Genomic DNA, 21001 nt, shown 5'->3' with positions numbered 1-21001 from the left:
TTCAGAATCTCTGTCTGGCACTCCCGAATTCAGAATCTCTGTCTGGCACTCCCGAATTCAGAATCTCTGTCTGGCACTCCCAAATTCAGAATCTCTGTCTGGCACTCCCAAATTCAGAATCTCTGTCTGGCACTCCCAAATTCAGAATCTCTGTCTGGCACTCCCAAATTCAGAATCTCTGTCTGGCACTCCCAAATTCAGAATCTCTGTCTGGCACTCCCAAATTCAGAATCTCTGTCTGGCACTCCCGAATTCAGAATCTCTGTCTGGCACTCCCAAATTCAGAATCTCTGTCTGGCACTCCCAAATTCAGAATCTCTGTCTGGCACTCCCAAATTCAGAATCTCTGTCTGGCACTCCCAAATTCAGAATCTCTGTCTGGCACTCCCAAATTCAGAATCTCTGTCTGGCACTCCCGAATTCAGAATCTCTGTCTGGCATTCCCAAATTCAGAATCTCTGTCTGGCACTCCCAAATTCAGAATCTCTGTCTGGCACTCCCGAATTCAGAATCTCTGTCTGGCACTCCCGAATTCAGAATCTCTGAACTTTTAAGATGACCCCGTTGTAAGCCACAGGAGGAAGTGTGTGACTGTGTACGCCGGGCGGAAGCCAGTGAGAATAAATACAGCCTGCGAGCGCACCATCCTGCGCGCCGCTTCCTGCGCTTCACACACCAGCGTTCAGCCCTCTCCTCCGGCTCGCGTTAAGGGCCCTCATTTGGACATCTCTCTACAGACAGAGCTTGCGCCTCTGCATTTTGCAACAGTGATGAAACCGCATAGCAAGGCAAGCAAAAGTAATCATCGTCACACACACACATACAGACACACACACACACACACACACAGATATAGAGAGAGTGAGAGAGAGAGGGGAAGATAGAGAGAGAGAGAGGAAGAGATAGAGAGAGAGAGAGAGAGAGAGAGAGAGAGCAATGGAGGGGAAGAAATAGAGATGAAAACAGAGAAATGGAGCCTATTAGCAAGTGAGAGCAGTAAATGGGAAAGAGCAGAGGGAAAGAGGTTGGATTAAAAAAAGAGATCGCTGAGAAATTGAGTGCCAGCGAGGGACTGGAAGAAAAAAAGACGGCAGGCGAGGAGTGGGGAGTGGAAGGAGAGTGTGTGTGTGGCTGCTATTGTCCCTCTACAAAAACCAGGAAAATCCTCCAAACCAGCTGCCGGGCTTAAACAATGCTTCCTTCACATTCGCAATTCAATCTCTAACCTTTTGCCACCTGATGCATCACCTAGGTGTGAAGTGAGGCGAGAGAAATCTGCTGAAAGCTATTCGCTCGAGACTCTGGAGGTGCACAAAGTGCTCTAATTCTCTGCAGGCACTGGACCAGGCGGGCACCCGAGGGACCGCCAGTTCAAAACTGACACAAAACAGAGAAAAAACAGTCCATCAGAGGATTGAAAAAATCTAACAGGGCTTGTTCAAAATATCACGACTGCACAACGTATCAAAAAAGCTTTCGACCGCTATATTGAAAAGTGCAATTGGCGCCCTCTATGGGCTAATGGCCATACTGCAGGAAACTGATAGGGAGCTGGTCACGGGTAAGGTGACACAAAGAGAGCTAGCGAGAACCTCATATTTTGATCTGCTATATCGAACATATATCGTGAGGAAAGATATACTACAATAAATGGCATTACAATTTACAAAACGTATTTCGTCCCAATAAAGCATTTTTAACTGAACTGAACTGAATATAAAGACAGAGTTAGGGTGGGGGGGGGGGGGGGTCACTGTGGAATGGACAGAGAAATATAATTAGAAGGAAAACAGAAAGGAAGTGAGAGAGAGAGGATATAAATGTGATATAAACAGGGAGAGAAAATGAAAGAAAGAGAGAGTTTGGAATGTAGTTATCCTGACAACCAAAGCCGTGCAGAGGGCATCAGAACATTGTCAGATGAAAGACGAGCATTTGCATTACATTCATTTTTACATTACATTCATTTGGCAGACGCTTTTATCCAAAGCGACGTACAAGAAGTGCATTTTCATGATCGTAGACAACTGCTGAACACGGGTTCAGTAAGGTACAATTACTTATTTTGTACAGCTATTTCTAGCTGAGAACAATGAACACTATCCTGGTCTAACATCTGCAAAGCCAAACTAGGCAGAAGATTAAGCTAGAATATTAGGACAAATACAATTTACCAAGAAGTGCAGGGATGGGGCAACATGAAACAAGTGACAAGGAAAAAGGGTTTTTTTTTTTTTTTTTTTTTTTTTTTTTTTTTAATCTATATATATATACACAGCATGGTGGTGGTTATTCTAGGTATAGTCTGAAGAGATGAGTCTTCAGGCCACGGCGGAAGATGGATAGTGAGGGGGAGGTTTGGAGAGGGACGGGGAGTTCGTTCCACCACTGGGGAGCTAGGGTGGAGAAGCTCTGTGATCCCTTTGGGCGGGTGGGAGGGGTTACAAGACGCCCTGCTGCTGCAGAGCGGAGTGGTCGAGCAGGCACATAGAATTGAGTCATGTCCTGCAAGTAGATGGGGGCTGTCCTGTTGGCGGCAGTGTAGGCAAGGGTCAGGGCTTTGAATCGGATCCTGGCAGCGACCGGTAGCCAGTGAAGCGATCGCAGCAGACGAGTGACGTGGGAGAATTTGGGGAGGTTGTAGATGAGCCGGGCAGCGGCATTCTGAATCATCTGTAGTGGCTGTATGGCACAAGCTGGCAGGTTTGCAAGGAGAGAGTTGCAGTAATCAAGGCGAGAGGTCACCGTAGCCTGGACGAGCAGCTGGGTGGAGTGCGTCGTCAGGTATGGTCGAATCCTCCTGATGTTGTATAGGAGGAATCTGCAGGACCTTGATGTTGCCTTGATGTGCTCCTTGAGGTCCAGTTGGTCATCCAGGACCACCCCCAAGCTCTTGGCAGAGTGAGAGGCAGTCACTGTGGTGCCATCAACCGTGATTGAGAGTTCACGAAGCATTTGCTTTCCTTGCTCTCATGCTTGAAGCAAAGTACAGTTCAGAGAGCAGTCTGCAGGGGTTGGTTTGTTTGGGGGGGGGGGGGGGGCATTGCATTAAAGACATGAAATTAATGAGCTTTTGAATACAATTATTTATGGCATCTCAGAAGCAAAATGGCTGTCCTGGTCCCTGGATTTTCACTTATAATAAGGGTAATGCACACGAAACACCAATATAACTGCCTGAGAAGAGCATCTAAGCAGAGAATATCGGTTTTTTTTAAGAAAGAGAACATCTACCTCAGAGACGGTATCGGTCTCAGAGAAGAACATCAGTCTTAGAGAAGAACATCTGTCACAGAGAAGAACGCCTGTCTTGAAGAAGAACACCTGTCTTGGAGAAGAACATCTGTCTCAGAGCAGGACACATGTCACTGAGAAGAATAATTCTTGGGAGGGACAGAAAAGAGGGCTTTTTCAGGTACATCTCTCTGTTGAAGTTGCTGTCGTGAACATTAATCTCCATGTTCGTTCTACAGAAAGTCAGTTAACCCTTTGAACCTCATACAGGCCTGCTCGCGCAATATTAAAACGGTATTTCCTATGATCACAAAACAATAAACGGCATGCGTTAGTGCACATCAGCACCCAGTGCTGTCGCTGCGTGTCACTGCCAATAGAAAGATTCCCCGGGTGACCAGCTGGTTTTTTTTTTCCTTTCAAACAACAGCTTGACATACAAAAGCAAGCCATGTGTGCTTTTTTTCCTTCTTTACATTTTACAAAGCGGTCTCCCGAGTAGACACAGCGCATGTCCGGGACTTGACTGTCAACATAAATAAATTTTAAAAAACCCACACCTGTCACAAAATCAATAAGATAAGAGGCCAGGACCCGTCTGACATTTTAGAGTTCCATTTGCGCTGTCGCCGGGTCTCGCCGGACTCGTCTATTGAAGCCGGTTTTCTTGCGGTGACGTCATCGACCCTTTTCACAAGTGAGGGCAAAAAGCTGGCCCGAGAGTTTAATTACAGGATCAGCCGAACGCCACGTGTGGTCAGCTCACTGGAGCCCCTTCACTGGACAAACCGCGGCTTCCCTGCGGACGCTGTAAACGCACAGCAAGAGCACGAGAAAGTAGGGCAAGGAGACGGAACGTGTCTTTTGACGCCGCTTGGCGTCTTCACCTTTCAGTAGTGATTGTTTTCACTGGATCCAGTTCAGTCTGGAAGTGTCCCAGTATCTCTGACTGTGGGAAAAAAAATCACTGCAAGTTACTCGATGTTTTTGTAAGTCTGTGTGAAACTGACATTTTGTTTGATCAGGACTCACGAATGAAATGTCGGACAACTATTCATCCATTCATTCGTCTATCCATTTCTATCCATCTTCCTTAACATCAGACGAGTGATGGTGTTCTGAATCCTGTCTGGATACAGTAGGAGACGATCTGTGGGAAGAACAAAATAAAAAAAATACAATAAAACATTTCATTTGCATCAGAGAAACACACAAAACAACACTGCCATTTCTTACCAGGGTGTGTGTGGCGATTCATTTTCCACCAAGACAGGGGGGCTGGTTTAATCCTTTATTCTTTCAGAATCCAGACGTGGAGATACAGTGATACAGCATTACCTGCCTCCTTTGGCAGTAACTACACAAGCAGGCAAAGACAGCCACCACCTCAGGTGGACTCAGAACCACAGAACATGGGCCATGGTTTTCATTGCCGATGAAGAGAGGGAAGGGGGGGAGGTGTGTGTGTGTGGGGGGGGGGGGAGAATGAGACAGAAGGAGAGTATGTTTGTGCAGGAAAGGGAGAATGCATAGATGGTAAGAGATAGACAGAATAAAGAGAAGATTATGGGGAAATGACACAACAACAAAAAAAGCCAACAGGCAAAACCTTTCATGTTTTTGTTTTCTTTTTTGGTGGGGGCGGAGACTGTGAGAGACAAGGGGAAGGGGAAGTCAGTGCTAGCCTTTTGAGAAGTACGTTTCCTGGAATGTTTTTTGTTGTTGTTGTTGTCGTTTTTCCCCCCAAAATGCTTAGCGTTGTTAAACTCCAATGTTTTCAGTTACCAGTAGCGATTGTTACATCAGCATTAGAATGTTCGGTTAAGAACATTCCAATCACATATTTGTGATCTCACACCTTAACAAAGTCCTGCTCGTTCCTGGCAGCTAATCGCTCATATAGACCGATGCCATTCATTTAATTGAGCCATTCGCATCCAATTACAGACGACTGGAGATGGCGGTAATACCGGGCTGTCATGTCATCAGCATGGCGGGTGACCTTCATTAAGTGTGGGGCAGACATTTCACAACTCAGTTTTGCAGGAGACAGCACAGCAAGGGGATGTTATGACGTGAGCAACTGTGGCATGGCACCTCACCACTAGAGACTCGCAAAACCCCTAAATCACCAACATATCCTACTTTTCCTGTCAGGACTCTTAACCAGAGTAAATTATGAGTTTGGCATGGCACGAGGGCACATCAAATACCTAACGCAGGATCAGCAACACTTACGTGTTCTTAAATGCACAGAGGCGTAAATTTACTGTAAAACTAAAGTGAAAATACAGCATCAAACAATTAACCCCAGGAGCACCACATATTCATCATTCCAACGTGAACGTGGAAGCTAACAATGATCTATGAGAACTGCGTCACCTTAATTTGTAGCAATGATCCACATGAGCAACACTAGCCTATTACCGCCAGGGCCAGTGCTCGGTCTGCATGAGGTAAGTGCTCGGTCTGTATGCAGTCAGTGCTCGGTCTGTATGCGGTCAGTGCTCGGTCTGCATGAGGTAAGTGCTCGGTCTGTATGCAGTCAGTGCTCGGTCTGTATGCAGTCAGTGCTCGGTCTGTATGCGGTCAGTGCTCGGTCTGTATGCGGTCAGTGCTTGGTCTGTATGTGGTCAGTGCTCGGTCTGTATGCGGTCAGTGCTCGGTCTGTATGCGGTCAGTGCTCGGTCTGTATGCGGTCAGTGCTCGGTCTGCATGCGGTCAGTGCTCGGTCTGCATGCGGTCAGTGCTCGGTCTGTATGCGGTCAGTGCTCGGTCTGTATGCGGTCAGTGCTCGGTCTGTATGCGGTCAGTGCTCGGTCTGTATGCGGTAAGTGCTCGGTCTGCATGCGGTAAGTGCTCAGTCTGTATGCGGTCAGTGCTCGGTCTGTATGCGGTCAGTGCTCGGTTTGCATGCGGTAAGTGCTCAGTCTGTATGTGGTCAGTGCTCGGTCTGCCCACGGTCAGTGCTCGGTCTGCCTGCGGTCAGTGCTCGGTCTGCATGTGGTATGAATACGGTCTTCAAATGGTTTAACTTTGGTGAGCATGGGGTCTGAACAGCCTTACGGCACTTCAGCCACCTGTAGCCACTGTATCCTTTTAGCCCTCATAACTGATCCAGGAACAGCCAACATATCCAGTAATATGAAGGAGGGAGTTTACCGGAGATTATATTCATGATAACAGTGCTTATATTGCCAGGGGTCGACGCACCTCACAGAGACACGTGAACAATGCGTGTGCACACGCACGTGCGCGCGCACGCACACACACACACACATACCCACTCACACAAACACAAATCCAAAACACAACACGTGAAAGAGTGGGGGTAAAAATAAGCAAGCAAGGTGGGGGCATCACTGAATGAACAGGCGAACATCGCATGGGTACACGTGCACAACTCAAACGTGAATGAGCACAGCACATGCACCACTACTGCATGATCTCACACACTCACAGCACAGACATCTGTGGTACAACAGTGCCCCCTGTAGTCCCAAAGAAGATAAGGCATGTGAAAGACAGAGGAATATTTTGAAGCAATAAAGGTGGAGAGTAATGTGTTTTTCACACAAAGAGAATGAAAAAAGACATTTAGCTTTCCGCTAACAAGCTCGGATCATGTTCACTCAGAGGTGGTCATTCTTTACTGTTTCACAGAAAGCAAAAGCAACAGATAGCTTCACACTGAACAGTCATTTTAAAATTAGTTACTAGCATATGGTTGAGCTGACTGATCTGGAAAAAAAAAAAAAAATCTAAACTGGGCTTTAAAAAATTGAACATCAAAATGGATGTCAGAATTATACAAATTAAGCTTTCAGACTTCAGTCTGCGATCTTGTTAAGATTTCATGCTTCTCAGTTTGTCAGTGATTTCTCAGTTAAATGTCACAACCCTGTGATTGAGCTCTGAGTTTAAGACATATGAGCGTTCATGATGATTTCGACCAATCATGATCCAGTCATAGCTTTTTTGCAATGGGCAGCCAAGTCTTGTGATTGGCTTATATGAGTTAGCGCTTCAGAGTTCATTGCAGCTCTACCCATTACGGAATTCATGAAACCACCTATATCTAATGTCCAGCATAACACAAAATGGAATGATTGTGAAATTTTTGTTTGATGTTAACAGGCAATAAACCAATTCATATAGTTAAAACGCTCAGATTTTGTTAGTAGAAACCTACATCGATGATCCTTGCATAACCTCAAATTAGTTAGTCGCGATCACCATGGGTGCAGTCCATTCCATTCCTGGACCCTCGATATGACATCCATCCCAGAAATCCTTCTTCCAGTTCAACCTGCTCTTGTGGATACAGATCTGGGACGCTTACACCAGCCATAACTCAGGAAAAGCAATCAAAACCGGTCAGAAATCACAAAACTTAAAACGGTCTCTGAAGTCCTCAATCACCTCATCACACACTGAACCAAATGATTGCAGAACTCCAGATCAGTCTCACTGTCACACTGTTCAACGGTCCAGTAACTCCCTGCAGCTGATTGGCTGGGGGGGGGGGGGGGGGGGGGGGGTGGACTAGCTGCTGTACTTCTGTTCTCGCTACAGCCAATTAAACTGCAGGGGGTGGAGTCAGGGGATGAGGTCACGAGGTGGCGGTCAGAACGTGCCACTCTATCCCGTCCATTGAGTAACACGCTGCCGTCATTGATCGTTTTTGATTGGCCGGATACAGGTCGTGCGCAATTTCCCTTGGGAAACAGACTTGAGTGTTGCACACGTTTCCCACTGAGTTAGCCAGGACCTTACCCCACCAGCGGCGGTGGGCTTGGAGATGCCTTCTGCAGTCTGACCCATCCACCCTGCACAGTCCTGGGGGGGGGGGGGGGGGGTGGTAGTGGAACAGAACGCAAGGCTGACATCTCGGAGGTCAAAGGTCATGCTCAGGCGATGATGACGATGCCAAAGTACTTCCGCAGCTGCTCGAGGAAGATGAATGTCAGCACTGTCTGAGGGACCAAACGGATTCCAGCCGGAACCAGGCCCTGAAATGCAATTGGATGAACAGTAGCAGCTGACAAATGACCACGAAATGGGATTGGATAATCATTCTCCCATGTATAGCTGTAGTGACAGCTACAGAAGCAAAACTATGGTAATACAGCAGTAATACATTTGAGGGTAGTAGTACTATTAGCAGAAGCAGTATGGTAATACTATACCATACTGTAGTAATTACCTTGTAGAAGGCCATGGGTCCCAGTTTGGCTGTCTCTGTCAGGCAGTGCATCACACCCTGAAGCAAAGAGACAGAGTCACACACTGGAAGACTGCATGCTAGCACACACACACACACACACACACACGCACAAACACACACACACACACACACAAACACACACACACACGGACACACACGGGCACACACACACCCTCACACTCACACACACACACGCACAAACACACACACATGGACACACACGGGCACAAACACACACACACACACACATGCAGAAACACACACACACACACGCACACAAACACACGCACACACAGGCACAAACACACACACACACACACACACACACACATATGCACAAACACACACACACACACACACATGCACAAACACACACACACGCATACAAACACACGCACACGCACACACACATGCACACGCACACACACATGCACACACACACACACAGACTCACAAATAAACTCACGAACACAGACAGACACTCACACACACATACTCACATACACACACACTGCATGCCTTACCCCATACTCCCCTTTAGAGTTCATCAGGCGGGTCTTCAACACATCCAGGGGCTGGCACAGGACAGTAGCACAGCCTCCCTAAATGGAGAGAAAGTAGTTATAATTGAAACTTACAACTGACAAACATTTTTCATTTTACAATTTCAGTTCTATTTTAAACATTCTTTAACATCATTACGTCCAATTTTTCACTAAACATATGCTTTTGCTAAGTAGAAACATTTTTATTAAATGAGGATGAGAATGCAACCAACAGTTGGCTCGTATCTTACATTGAACACCCCAAGCTGAAGCAGGCTGAGTTCATTCTGTGAAAATGACACCTCTAATTCTGCGGCCCAGTCAGAGCCTAGTGACCGTCACCGTGACGATACGGGCTGATGACTCACCGCAATGAAGCTGGCCAGGAAGTGGGTGAGGATGTTGTCTGACAGGACACCAGTGCCCAGCACCAGCTGCTTGGCTTGGTCATAGCAGGAGAGCTGGACACGACATGCACACACACCCAAACGCACGCGCACACGTACAAACACACACACACACGCGCACACACACAGACACACAGGAAAGGGTGTCAGGATACCATGGGCATTAAGAGTAAAAAGCATCGTCTGGATCTGAATGTAAAAACAAGCCGAGCACCCCTGTGTCCCACCTCCCCTCACTATCACATTGACCTCCACCCCCAGGATGCACATTCTCCCCAGCATGCACTGCTTTGCTGTACAAGCAAACTGGTTTACAGCTCCTTTGTTCCCTACATCCTGTGAATGTCTGTCTTCTAGAAGATTCCAGTGCTGTTACTGATGCTAAGCTATGGATAATCTGCCTTCAACCACCCTCTCCCTTCATGAATGTTAAGTGTTCTGTTTGAAGACAAAAACAGAACCCGTACAGATTCAATAACGCCAGTGACACAGCTCGCAGTGTTACAGATATTAAGGTGACCATCAGATAAATTATCACGCATGAATTCATCTTTGGTCTCATTCCCAGCATGCCTCTCTTCTAGCATTGCTCAATCTCAGCAAGCCTCACTCCCTCACCTGTCCCACAGTAACCAGTGCCCCCCTGCTGGAGGCCATAGTGGCTCCAGAGAACAGCTTCCTCAGTCCCTCTGTGGAGACAAGGACAGTACCATGGGATATATACACACACACACACACACACGGCACCATGGAATAGACACACATACACACAACATCATGGGATAGATAGACACGCACCCACACACACACAGTACCATGGGATAGACACACACACAGAACCATAGGATAGACACACACACACACGGCACCATAGGGTAGACACACACCACACAACACCATGGGATAGATAGACACACACACCCACACACACACAGTACCATAGGATAGACACACACACACACACAGTACCATGGGATACACACACACACACACACACACACAGCACCATGGGATAGACAAACAACCCACACGGAACCATGGGATACACACACACACACAGCACTATGAGATAGACACACACTCTCACACACACAGCTCCATTGATTGGATAGACACACACACCACACACACAGTGGAGACACGGCGCCTTGTTTCTTACCTTCCCTCCACACGCGGAACATGCCATCCAGAGCGTGAGTGTAGCTGCAAGCCAGACAGACAAAGACTCTATCAAACCAAGATATTTGATGGGAACCGACCAGGACGTCAAACCCTAACAACACACTGTAATGTCCTGTCTCTCCAGCAGGGGGCAGCAATGCAGGTCACTCATAGAAATGCACTCACTTCCTCCTCAGTTCCGGTGGCAGTTTCACATCGTTCTGCATCCTAGAAGAGGGAAACAGCTCTGACCACAGACCCCAGTCACACAATGATATTAAAAAGGCTATGCCTCGCATTTTATTCGCATACATTTAAGTGAGGCAGCTTCATATTACTTACATTCTATATATCAATGGCGTCATGCAAAACTTTGTTTTGCCAGACAAGAAGATATTACTTTATCCGTCTCATAGCTATAAGTACCCCAAATTGATGAATAAGTTACGGTAACATTAATATATGTCGCCGTTGTCAATTTTCTATGACCTTGTCGTGCTTTATTGGTCTGTGTTACCATAGCGATGACTGAGACTTAAGATCTCTCACCTTACATTAACCATGTCTGCAGGAGTCCCAATGAAACCCCCCACAAGCCCTGCCGACAGACAGACAGACAGAGAGACAAACAGACAGACAGACAGAAGGAAGGAAGACAGGATTGATCAGTCAGATCTCGTGAGCAGTGTTTCACGGAGTTTTAGAGAAACATAAAAACCCACGATGGGCCTTTTGAAAGCAGGAGAACTTGACAGAGGAGAAATAAGTGTACAAGATGGGGCACAAGAAGAACATTTAAAATGAACAGAAGAGAATGTACCATGTATGAGCACAAGGCACAAGGACAGGAAGCATAACCACACCAAAGAAAGTCATGTGACCCAACCACCTGCCGCCACCCCCCCAAACAATAAAGGCAAAATGGAGATATAGAGGGAGAAGAACGAAGTAAAGAAGAAAGACAGATAGATAGACAAAGAGATAAAGAAAAGGGGGAGGGGTGCTTCAGGCAATGTCAGCATAGCATAGCATACCCCTGGACTGTTCAGGGCGTTTTGTTCACCAGATGCTCAACTGATGAAGAAGGAGGGCCAATGGAACGACGGCAGGGGCTGTCTGGTGACGCACACGGTGACTAAAACAACACGCCGACCGATGAGGTGGATGTGGGCGGGGCTAAGCGGGGACCGGTACCTCCGAATGCTCCCAGCAGGACCTTCTGGTAAAAGGGCATGGGGCCGTGGCTGGCGCCCCACATCCTGTCCCGCACCGTCTCGTAGATGGCAAACCGAGTCAGGGAGTAGGAGAGCTGAACGGAGATGGGGAGAGCCGTTTATTGTTGTTTGTTGTTGTTGTTGTTTATAATCAGTTAACCACTACCATCTGATATCGCTGCCGCTACGTCCCATTACTCGTTAATAAGTACCCGTTGTCATTCCCGTAATGATATACTATCAGGAGAGGGGGGAGGGAGGAAAAGGAGCAGAAAGAGATAGAGTGATATGGAGTGACAGAGGGAGAATGAACGAGTGAGAGACAGAAAGAGCAGAGGAGAGAGAGAGAGAGGTGTTTGTGGTTTATGCGCACTCTATGACAGGGGTGAAAAACGTGAGCCAAGGATTATGAGCCGACTTCTGCCCTTAATGATCTAAATTATCCAATCATTTCAATCATATCTTGACAGTTGTATAAGCAGCAGTTACAGCTGTTGACTGCAAGGGGATCTTAAATTTGTAAGACTGTAACATGGATATATGTATACCTGCAATAAGTATGACTGCAAAGGACATATTTCATAGAAGTATTTGCATTGTGCAGAGTGTGTGCTTCATGTATAGTTGTGCATATGATTTGCGGGTGCGTAAAGTCGTGTGTTATATCATCTATGTGTGAATAGTGTTTCCAGTAGGGTCAGTTTTATATGTATTGTGTGTGTGTGTGTGTGTCTGGACTCTGGAAGTTGCATGAGCTGTGGGTGATCAGTGCATATGCACTCACCTGTCTGCAGAGGGAGGCACTGAGCCCACTGTACAATGCCAGGACCCCGTCCCTCCGCACCACGTCCATCATCATCCCCATCATCCTCATCCTCACCTCTTGCTGCGTCTGCAGGTGGACCTGGAAAAAGATCATCACTAATTACACAGTCTGTTCAACTTCCATAATACCAGAGGAATGAATCATCATCATCATCATCATCATCATCACTGTCATCAGCTACACAGAATCACTTTTCACATTCCAGTCAAACGTTTAATGGAATTATTAGAATCGCTGTTGTCCAAGACCCCCAACTCTCTCAAACTGAAGGAGGGTGTTGGAGCAATGGGACTTGCCAACAAATATGATTGGGCATTCCAAACTTGGGGGGTGGGGGGGGGATAAGAAGTTTATAAAGGAACAGGCCTACATATTTAACATTATCAGTTCATTATCAGTTTACTGAAAATAATTCACATCAAGCAACTTAAGGTTACAACTTAAGGCAAGCTACCACAGCAAGCACACTAATCACATAATGTATTGTAGTTATAACTAGTCAAATGAAACAAAAGCAAAAAATAATATTAATAGTAATAATAATCATCATTGCATTTTATTATTATTTTGCAGTTGTTGCTGCTGTGATATTATTTCGTAGATTAATGAGAGATGGTAAATGTTGGGAGTCCTCGTGACTAGCCAATGCCAAATCCTCCAGACACAGCAAGTCAAATCCAGCCTCTCTATATATACAATTACTTGGCACATCCAGGGTGCTTACACGCAGAGAGCCGAAGGGTTAAATCAAGCTTAGAGATCACTTCAGCTGGTATGTGTACTTCAGTTACCATAATGTCATGTGTCAGACTGCAAAGTCTGATCTACTTTCTAGGCCGTACAGTACGCTGATTTGAAAGAAGGCTACCCCATTCGGTTCGGTACAGTATTTCATTCGAACAAACTAACAGGCCCTTGGTATAGGCTATTTATCGGCGCGTATCAGGCATTACGCTGGTCCCAGGACGGCTCAGTTGTACAGAGTCATTGCTTGACCCCTGGCGTGTCATGCATGCTTCCCGTGAGCAGTGGCGGCCCTGCTGTCCCGGTTGCTTGCCTGCACACGCACGCGGACACCAAGTCACTCGTGAGTTACCTTAAGGAGGTCCAGCGGGTGCGTGCAGCAGGCAGCTCCGCACGAGGCGATGCCCCCGAAGTACCACCGAGACACCTTCTTCTCTGCCATGTCCATCCGAGTGACTCCCTTCACCGTCCACTCCGCCGCTGACTTGACAGCCAATGGGTTTAGACGGGGACACCGACGCAGGAACCTTGGCGAAGCTCTTCCGCTCATTAATAATATAACTAAGCACCTGTTGGCGATTGGTTGCTAAAGTCGCCGTGTGACTTTAGGCTCTTGCCGTGCAGCGAAGTTCGCTTTTAATATAGAAAGCGCAGAGAGTGAATGAAATGTGAGAAACAGAGTGTTTTCTAAGCACCTGTTGCCACATAACCGCTGTCAGAGTATTCCAAACAGCCACGGGAGTGCCGCCATGCAGTGCACGGTGAATCAAAGGGCAAAGGCGACGATAATCAGCCCAAATTCCCGGTTCCTTCACTCCCCCACCGTTCTTCTTGCTGCGCATGTATATGCTACTGTATGGTAGCGGTGTTCCCAGGGTGCTTAAAGGGACAAGTTCGCTCTATGCAACGCTAGGCAAGTGGGGGTCCACCAGAGACTTCGGGTTTAAGGGAAAACACATGGGCCTACGTGAAATATGTGAGGGTTACTTCAATAAAAATCTCCAAGCGTCACTGCATTGTGCTAAATTACGAGCAAGAAATGGCTCTCTTATACAAAAGTTATTTCTGGTAATCTGTCAATGTATTCATGGTAGCATTCTATTTTAGTTGAATTAAATATTCTCCTATAGTAACGCCACGATAATCGGTATATTGGGACATATGTAAATAGTAAGCACCACTTGTGTTTTAATCGTTGATTAAAAAAAGTAAAAAAAATTTTTTTTAAAAACAGAAAAATTCTTAAGTAATTAGAAAATAATAACTGAACGAAACATTCGGTGCATCATGCAATTAGTTTAGCGATTTATCGTATACACAAAACAGTACACTATAACGACGGATAAATGTAAACATAATATTTCCGCTAACTTGATAAAGGCACGTTTAAACTCTGGACAGTGATCTTTTTTGAGAGGGGGGTGGGGAGCGGACATTCTCCTTGCGCTCATGCCAAGACTAGGCGCAGCTGGCTGCTGTTTTTGTGAGTACGTGACGGACTTAAAAATAGAGCCTTGCTTACTAGAGCCGACATTCATAAGACAAGTGGAGTTGGAAAAGTGCTGGGTACTCAACAGTTTCAAGTGGAACTTCCGTTAACCGAATACGAATTCCTGAAATGGGTCTTGCGTTTCCAGTTGTCGGGGAGGGACAAGGATGATGTTATTTCCGAAATCTCGCCCTAAAACTTAAATCGATCCTGAAACCACGCACGTCGTGGCTGTGCAGGACAGAAGAACGACTCCGATTTCAATTTTGAACATGCGCTTTCATAGCCACTAGCTCCATGACTCAAAGTCAATGTCGAAAGTGGTCTTTGTGGTCAAGAACACGACCGTTCCTGCCTGTTTGGAACCATTTAGGGTAATACAGTCATTTTCGAAAATACTGAGCATGCGTTTGTCATGCGAATGACATGAGATATGATTTATTTAAAAAGGTTAATTTAGCTTTCACTGGCTATATTTAAAATTTCAGTTTTCTGAGACTAACAAAACTGAAATAATGCTTGTTTCATTACTATTTAATAAGTAAGAACTCGCTTTTGCATGCAATGTCCAGACCAGCCAAATCTATTTTTGACAGTGGTATTCCTGCAAATTGCATGCAAAATGGTTTGCTGATCAGAGCTTAAAGGAGAGACAGAATTAATATATTATTCACTTGCCTCTGCAACCATGCATGAATACGAACTCACTGTTCACACAAACAGCCTGTCTTGCAAAAACCTTTTTCTTCCAAACAAAAACTCCAATGAAACACCCTATAACCAGAAACAGAGGCACCCAGGACAGAACCACCTCAGTACTGCAGAGGTAATGTGGCTTTGCAGAGGGTAGTACAGGAAACTCTGCCACAGACTAGAATTATTAACCAGATATCCCACTCCTGCTTCCCTTCAATGCTCACTCCATCCTAATTCTACAGTTGCGGATAGTAACACGAGTTTCAGGTGCAATATTACACTTGATGAATATTCAAAAAGAGTCATGCCCAGGGATAGGAGACGCCCCTACGGGAAGATTCATCAAATTGTATCTTTCAGCTACAGCAGTAGAAAGACACAGACTAGCTGAACGTTACATGAACATGATCTCTTTTCAGAGGGATCATCCTGGAAAGGATCCATTTTCCAGATGTCAAATAAAGATATTCTCAGCGCTGACCTGATATTCAATGCTCCCCGCCTTCCAAAAAAAAAAACAAAAACAAAAAAAAAAAAAAACTACCGATGAATTACACAAGTTCCCCCCCCCCCCCCCCCCCCTCCCACTCCTGCTTTTCTTTCTTTTAATATAACCCTTCACCGCCTGCTTTCTCAGGCTATGTTAAAGCACCCCCTAGTGGTTGAGATCGTTCATGTCATCACTGTGTAGTAGTTCCTGCTTCCAGGGGGTGAGCGCAAACAAACAGACGGTCACTAATGGAGAACCCCGGTATTAAATCGGCCTGTGGCACGGGGCTCTCTGAGACTGACGGACTTACTGGGCGGACTCAAAGCCTCCGGTGATCCAGTTCAGGTGTCCGGCAGAGCAGGGTCGTGCCACCCAGAGACGGTGAATGATCTGCTCCTTTCACTGAACACAGAACGGTCAACGAGAGCAGCCCAACAGAGAGAGGCAGGGGTGACTGGACTGACGAGGGCCACGGGGGCCTGCTCCCGCGCTTAGTTACTTAACATTCATTTCTCAAATTAACACTTGTTTTTCCACTGCATATCACTGATGTCCCTGGTTATAACATGCTCCTGGGGAAAGTGTTGCATGAATTTGGCAGCACAAAGTGGCACAGGTAGTCAACAGCCTATTTCCACAATTCATTATTAGTATTTGACTGATTAATAGTTTTAATGATGCTGCTTTTGTAGTTATGAAAGGTTGTCAGCACATGCATTATTATTATGCTCAGCCAATACACGAACGCAATATGCAACATGCATTTTATAACAAGTCATGCCAAAAATTAATTTTAAACTAAACTTGAATTGTGATGCATCCCATATTGACCGTTACAGAAAACCGACGCTGACCGGATCGCAGCACGTCCAGCAAAGGAGGGGAGGACAGTATTCCTGGAATCCGTTTACCGGCCTAATCTCCCGCACCATCTGTCCAATAGCCTCCTCCTGTTTAATCCGCCATTGCCTATGCGCTATTTGGTAAAGTGCACCAGGAATCTTCCTAGGCAAAAACAAACAACAAAAAAAGAACAGAAGAACATAGCCAGCTACCTTAGACACCTGTTCACGGGCGAGCGGATAAAACTCTTGATTTGCTGCCGAGGCAGAGCACATACTGCACATACGTCCAAATGTAAAGAGATTAACGAGACCTCCGTAAAAGCGCGGAGCAGAGTGTTTTACGTAGACTACGGAGCTTTCTTCCAGTTTATCGCAGAAAATGCTGCTCTCTCCATTGGCGGAAAGAAACCAGGACGGGTTGCTGTCAGTACTGCGCGAACAGCTGGGGAAGAAGTCGCACGGCGAGCTGTTCGCGCTCGAGCTGGGCTCCGGCACCGGGCAGCATGTGGTACACTTCGCCCAGGACCTGCCTTTCGTCACGTGGCAACCGTCGGACATCACCGAGGAGTTCAGGGACAGGTTGGCAGGCCCCGACTGAAGGCGTATAGGCTACTACTACCAATGATTCCTATTCCGTTTTGTATTTTTCAGTGTAGGAGATGTGTCGCTAAACCTCTGTTAGTTTACATTTTACAGCACGCAACTTCCTTACTTTCATTTGGACTATTCGAACTTCCAAATATGATTGATGCTATTTATCGGAGATTACAGGTCATGTGTTAAACTTTTACAGTTTTAATTCAGCTCTTATCAGATAACATTTGACCTCATTCGGTTATCTGTTATGCGTTGAATTAACACGGGACGTATCCATAGGCTTCCGGAACGATTATCTAGAATAATATCTCACGTACGCAGAAACAGCTCGTAGCGGTGGACAGAGGAAGGAACCTGAATGCTTGACGATAAGCTGCACGATTCTGTCTCGCTCAGTATTCGCTCCTACATCGTGGCGACCAAGGTGAAGACCGTACTGGAGCCGGTGCACCTGGACGGGGGCGAGCCCTGGGAGAAATGGGCGGGGCTCCCCAAGAGCTCATGTGACATCATCCTGTCGATCAACATGCTCCAATACTGTTCTTTCGGCACTATCGAGGTATAACCACATTGTCCCAGAACCGAATTAGCCTAACCTGGGTGCGAGAGCCGACTGACTGATTAAGTATGGCCGCTGTTTCAGAATTCCGGAAAAATAAAACACTAGTTATTTGTCTGTGCAAGCACGCATAGGGTATGTAAACGTGTGTGTCTCTGAAAGAGTGCATCTATGATTGCCTTTTTCAGGGTGTGTTTAAAGGATCTGGGCAGATTCTGAGGAAGGACGGCTTCTTGATGACATATGGGGTGAGTGTTACACAGTGTGAGAGGGGCGTGTAGTAGCCCGATAGGGCGTGTGTTAGGGGGTCTATCTGTCTGAGGGTACAGAGCCAAAATCACTTCTGTCTGATTTGGAAATACTAATGTGCAAAAGCACTTGAAACGAGAGTTGGCGATTTTCTTATAGGCGTTTGCTCTAATTTCTCCTTCGGTACCTCATTCTGAAACTGAGGTTCTTTCGCAATGACCCCACGATGAAATCGAGATTTTTCCGTTTTCTCCTGGTTCGGGTCTGTGCGGTCCAGCTCTGTGACACCGCTGTGCTCTCTCCTGCAGCCTTACGCAATAAACGGCATCGTCGTCCCCAGCAGCAACGAGGAACTGGACCGGAGCCTACGTGAGAAGTGCGTACGACATCACCACCGCCAAACATCAATCCGGTCCCATCACCAGATTTACATATAATCCGTCCAATCCTGTCACCAGATCTGCACCCAATTCGTCAAAGCTTGTCACCAGATTGCTCCGCCAGTCGTCGGAGAGACGCCGTAATACACTCACATTGCCATCGTCTTAGAATCAGATGGCTCATTCCTGTTAGAAGAAAATGAAGCCAACAGTGGGCCTTTTCAACGGTTCAGAACCACCTGGGAAGCGTAGGACAGCAGTGAGCTACAAACAGGAGAGGCAGAGAATTTAATATTATTTAATAACACACCTGTTTCAAGTTAGACTTGCCAGAAGCTATTCCCAAATAATTCTGGTAAGTTTGGTAATTGTATTGAAAACATCTGCACATACGTCTAGCCTTTGGCAAGTGCCACGGAGAAAATAAGCGTATGAAAGAAATTAAACTCCACACAACATTGCATGGAGTTTATTTTCTTTTGTAAGTTTGGTAATTATGAAAAACATTTTAAAAACTGGCTTATGACAGTAATCAGCTTAGACGCAAGGTGGGTGATCCCAGAAGTGGGTTATGGCCAGCTCCCAGATACTGTTTTTGTTAACCCGCCAATGCAAATCAATACCAAAAACAAAAAAGCGTTTGCGGTGAGAGTGGGTCGAGAACCCATACCTGTGTAATGCCATCCTGCAGGAACCCAGAGTGGGGTCTTCCAGACGTGGACGTCCTGAGGCAGCTGGCGTTCAGCAACGGGATGCGCCTGGAGAGGATGGTGAGCACGGGGAATTGGTTAGGGAACTGGACTGTGCACCAGCCTGTCACGGGTTTAAATGCCAAAACGCACCACCTGAACTGCTTTGGCTAAATGGATGGTGAGCACAGTACATCAGTTAGGGCATTGAGCTCTGCACCAGTACGTCACGGGTTTAAATGTCAAAAACGCATCACCTGAACTGCTTTGGCTAAATAGATGGCGAACATAATGCATTAGTTAGGGCACTGAGCTCTGCACCAGTATGTCACGGGTTTGAGTCCTAAAGCGTGCAACCACGATTGCTCTGCTTAAAACCACTGCCGTTTAGAACACAACTGAATAGCGTGGAGGTGTGTTCTGTCAGACCCAGCCTGCACACTGGTAATGTGCAATGGTTCTCATGTCACTCCATTACAATCTTTTACAACTTGGCAATATGAGAATCTGGAAGAAAACTAGTTCAGCAATGGCAACAATAAAACCATGTGCATAAAATGCCTTTTCAAAAATATAACAATGCATTCTGATCGAGTAATTTAAAATGGTTGAATTTATTTTTAAAAAATAATATTTGCAAATTAGACACACAGGTGAACTGGTGCCAATCTCCTTATTGTCCAATGAGTCAGTGCACAGTATCGGTCCTGGTTAGCCACAAGGCTGGACGATTTTGGTTTTCACTTGGTAGACAGCACTTGATCAAACAGAGCATATGATTACTACCACCTGCATACTTGGTTTCCTGGGCCTCAGTTGTCTTCAAGGTGGACACAAAAACCAGCAGACCCCAGTGGCTCTCCAGGATCAGGGTCGGGGGACCCCGCTATAGGTGAACAGCTCTACAAGTGAAGGACAGTATCCATCTCCCAAACCCACCTCTCTACCTTCCAGATCGAGATGCCGGAGAGCAATAAATGCCTCATCTTCCGGAAAATCTGACCGGCCGCCACAGCATTCCCGGGAACGTGGTCCTCTTTCCAGCAGCCGCTCCAGTGACCAGGGCGCCCCCTGCTGGCTGAGTTTCTCTGTGTGTGGCATCAGTGCTCCTGCTGATAATAAAGTGCTGAACGTCCAATCCAGGCTGCATCCATTTTGAAACTGTAAACTTGGTCTATATGCGCGTACAGTATTACAGAACACGCGACACCAAGTAAACGTAGATGAAACCAAAAGCGGTGGTGCCTGGATATCCAAGAATATCAACCCTAAGCAGGTGCTCGTTCACACGGAGCCTTTTAATTGGACAGGGAAAAGAAAAGAGGAAACGAAAACCAAGGCACTCTCCGCGACACAGTTACAAACGGCTTCACATAACGGCCATCTTGTGACATTAAGATGGGTGCCCAGGTTGTCTTTCATAAAGGAAATATTAACTGCATCATAAGCAGCACTTCAGGTTTCTTTTTCTCTGTTGACCAAGTAAGCTTGTGACAGGAATCATGGATTGGCTGCTTAGGTTAAAGTGCTTTTATCCATATTATATTATTATTATTATTACTATTATTATTATTATTATTATTATTATTATTATTATTAACAATAATAATAATAATAATACCTCAAATGGTTATATAATTGTATTTGCT

General features: G+C 46.1%; 2 protein-coding genes and 1 long non-coding RNA gene across 3 annotated transcripts; 1 reads left to right on the top strand and 2 right to left on the bottom strand.

The window, feature by feature from the left end:
- Positions 1-6856: 6856 nt before the first annotated feature.
- LOC118216089 (mitochondrial dicarboxylate carrier-like) lies at positions 6857-16069 on the bottom strand. The gene is made up of 11 exons (XM_035397110.1): positions 13711-16069; positions 12573-12692; positions 11769-11883; positions 11124-11172; positions 10761-10802; positions 10573-10616; positions 10032-10102; positions 9375-9467; positions 8986-9063; positions 8441-8497; positions 6857-8246 (listed from the first exon to the last, which is right to left on the bottom strand). The coding sequence occupies exons 1-11, from the start codon at positions 13906-13908 to the stop codon at positions 8145-8147; spliced, it is 969 nt and encodes a 322-aa protein (XP_035253001.1). The 5' UTR covers positions 13909-16069; the 3' UTR covers positions 6857-8144.
- Positions 16070-16944: 875 nt separating this feature from the next.
- Positions 16945-20312, bottom strand: LOC118216091. The gene is made up of 3 exons (XR_004762964.1): positions 20292-20312; positions 19334-19421; positions 16945-17034 (listed from the first exon to the last, which is right to left on the bottom strand). It is a non-coding gene; the product is annotated as an uncharacterized LOC118216091 (long non-coding RNA).
- Positions 17023-20798, top strand: zgc:103625 (methyltransferase-like 26 B). The gene is made up of 6 exons (XM_035397111.1): positions 17023-17457; positions 17872-18034; positions 18223-18282; positions 18592-18659; positions 19355-19433; positions 20307-20798. Exons 1-6 carry the CDS (start codon positions 17258-17260, stop codon positions 20352-20354), a joined length of 618 nt encoding a protein of 205 aa, XP_035253002.1. The 5' UTR covers positions 17023-17257; the 3' UTR covers positions 20355-20798.
- The last annotated feature ends 203 nt before the right edge of the window (positions 20799-21001 follow it).

Source organism: Anguilla anguilla, chromosome 17, assembly GCF_013347855.1.
Source record: "Anguilla anguilla isolate fAngAng1 chromosome 17, fAngAng1.pri, whole genome shotgun sequence".
In the NCBI taxonomy this organism is placed as follows: Eukaryota; Metazoa; Chordata; class Actinopteri; order Anguilliformes; family Anguillidae; genus Anguilla; species Anguilla anguilla.
Note: the sequence above shows the minus strand (reverse complement) of the source record. Positions and strands in the feature narration are given on the sequence as shown.

Bases quoted from the DNA above. Each gene is read 5' to 3' on its own strand.
- LOC118216089 (XM_035397110.1), bottom strand. From the start codon at position 13,908: ATGAGCGGAAGAGCTTCGCCAAGGTTCCTGCGTCGGTGTCCCCGTCTA. The intron at 11,884-12,572 runs GTGAGTGCATAT...ATCTCCGTTCAG, and splicing joins GTGCCTCCCTCTGCAGACAG to CTCTCCTACTCCCTGACTCG. The intron at 9,468-10,031 runs GTGAGGGAGTGA...TGTCGTGTCCAG, and splicing joins CACTGGTTACTGTGGGACAG to CTCTCCTGCTATGACCAAGC.
- zgc:103625 (XM_035397111.1), top strand. From the start codon at position 17,258: ATGCTGCTCTCTCCATTGGCGGAAAGAAACCAGGACGGGTTGCTGTCA. The intron at 18,035-18,222 runs GTATAACCACAT...TGCCTTTTTCAG, and splicing joins GTTCTTTCGGCACTATCGAG to GGTGTGTTTAAAGGATCTGG. The intron at 19,434-20,306 runs GTGAGCACGGGG...TCTACCTTCCAG, and splicing joins GGATGCGCCTGGAGAGGATG to ATCGAGATGCCGGAGAGCAA.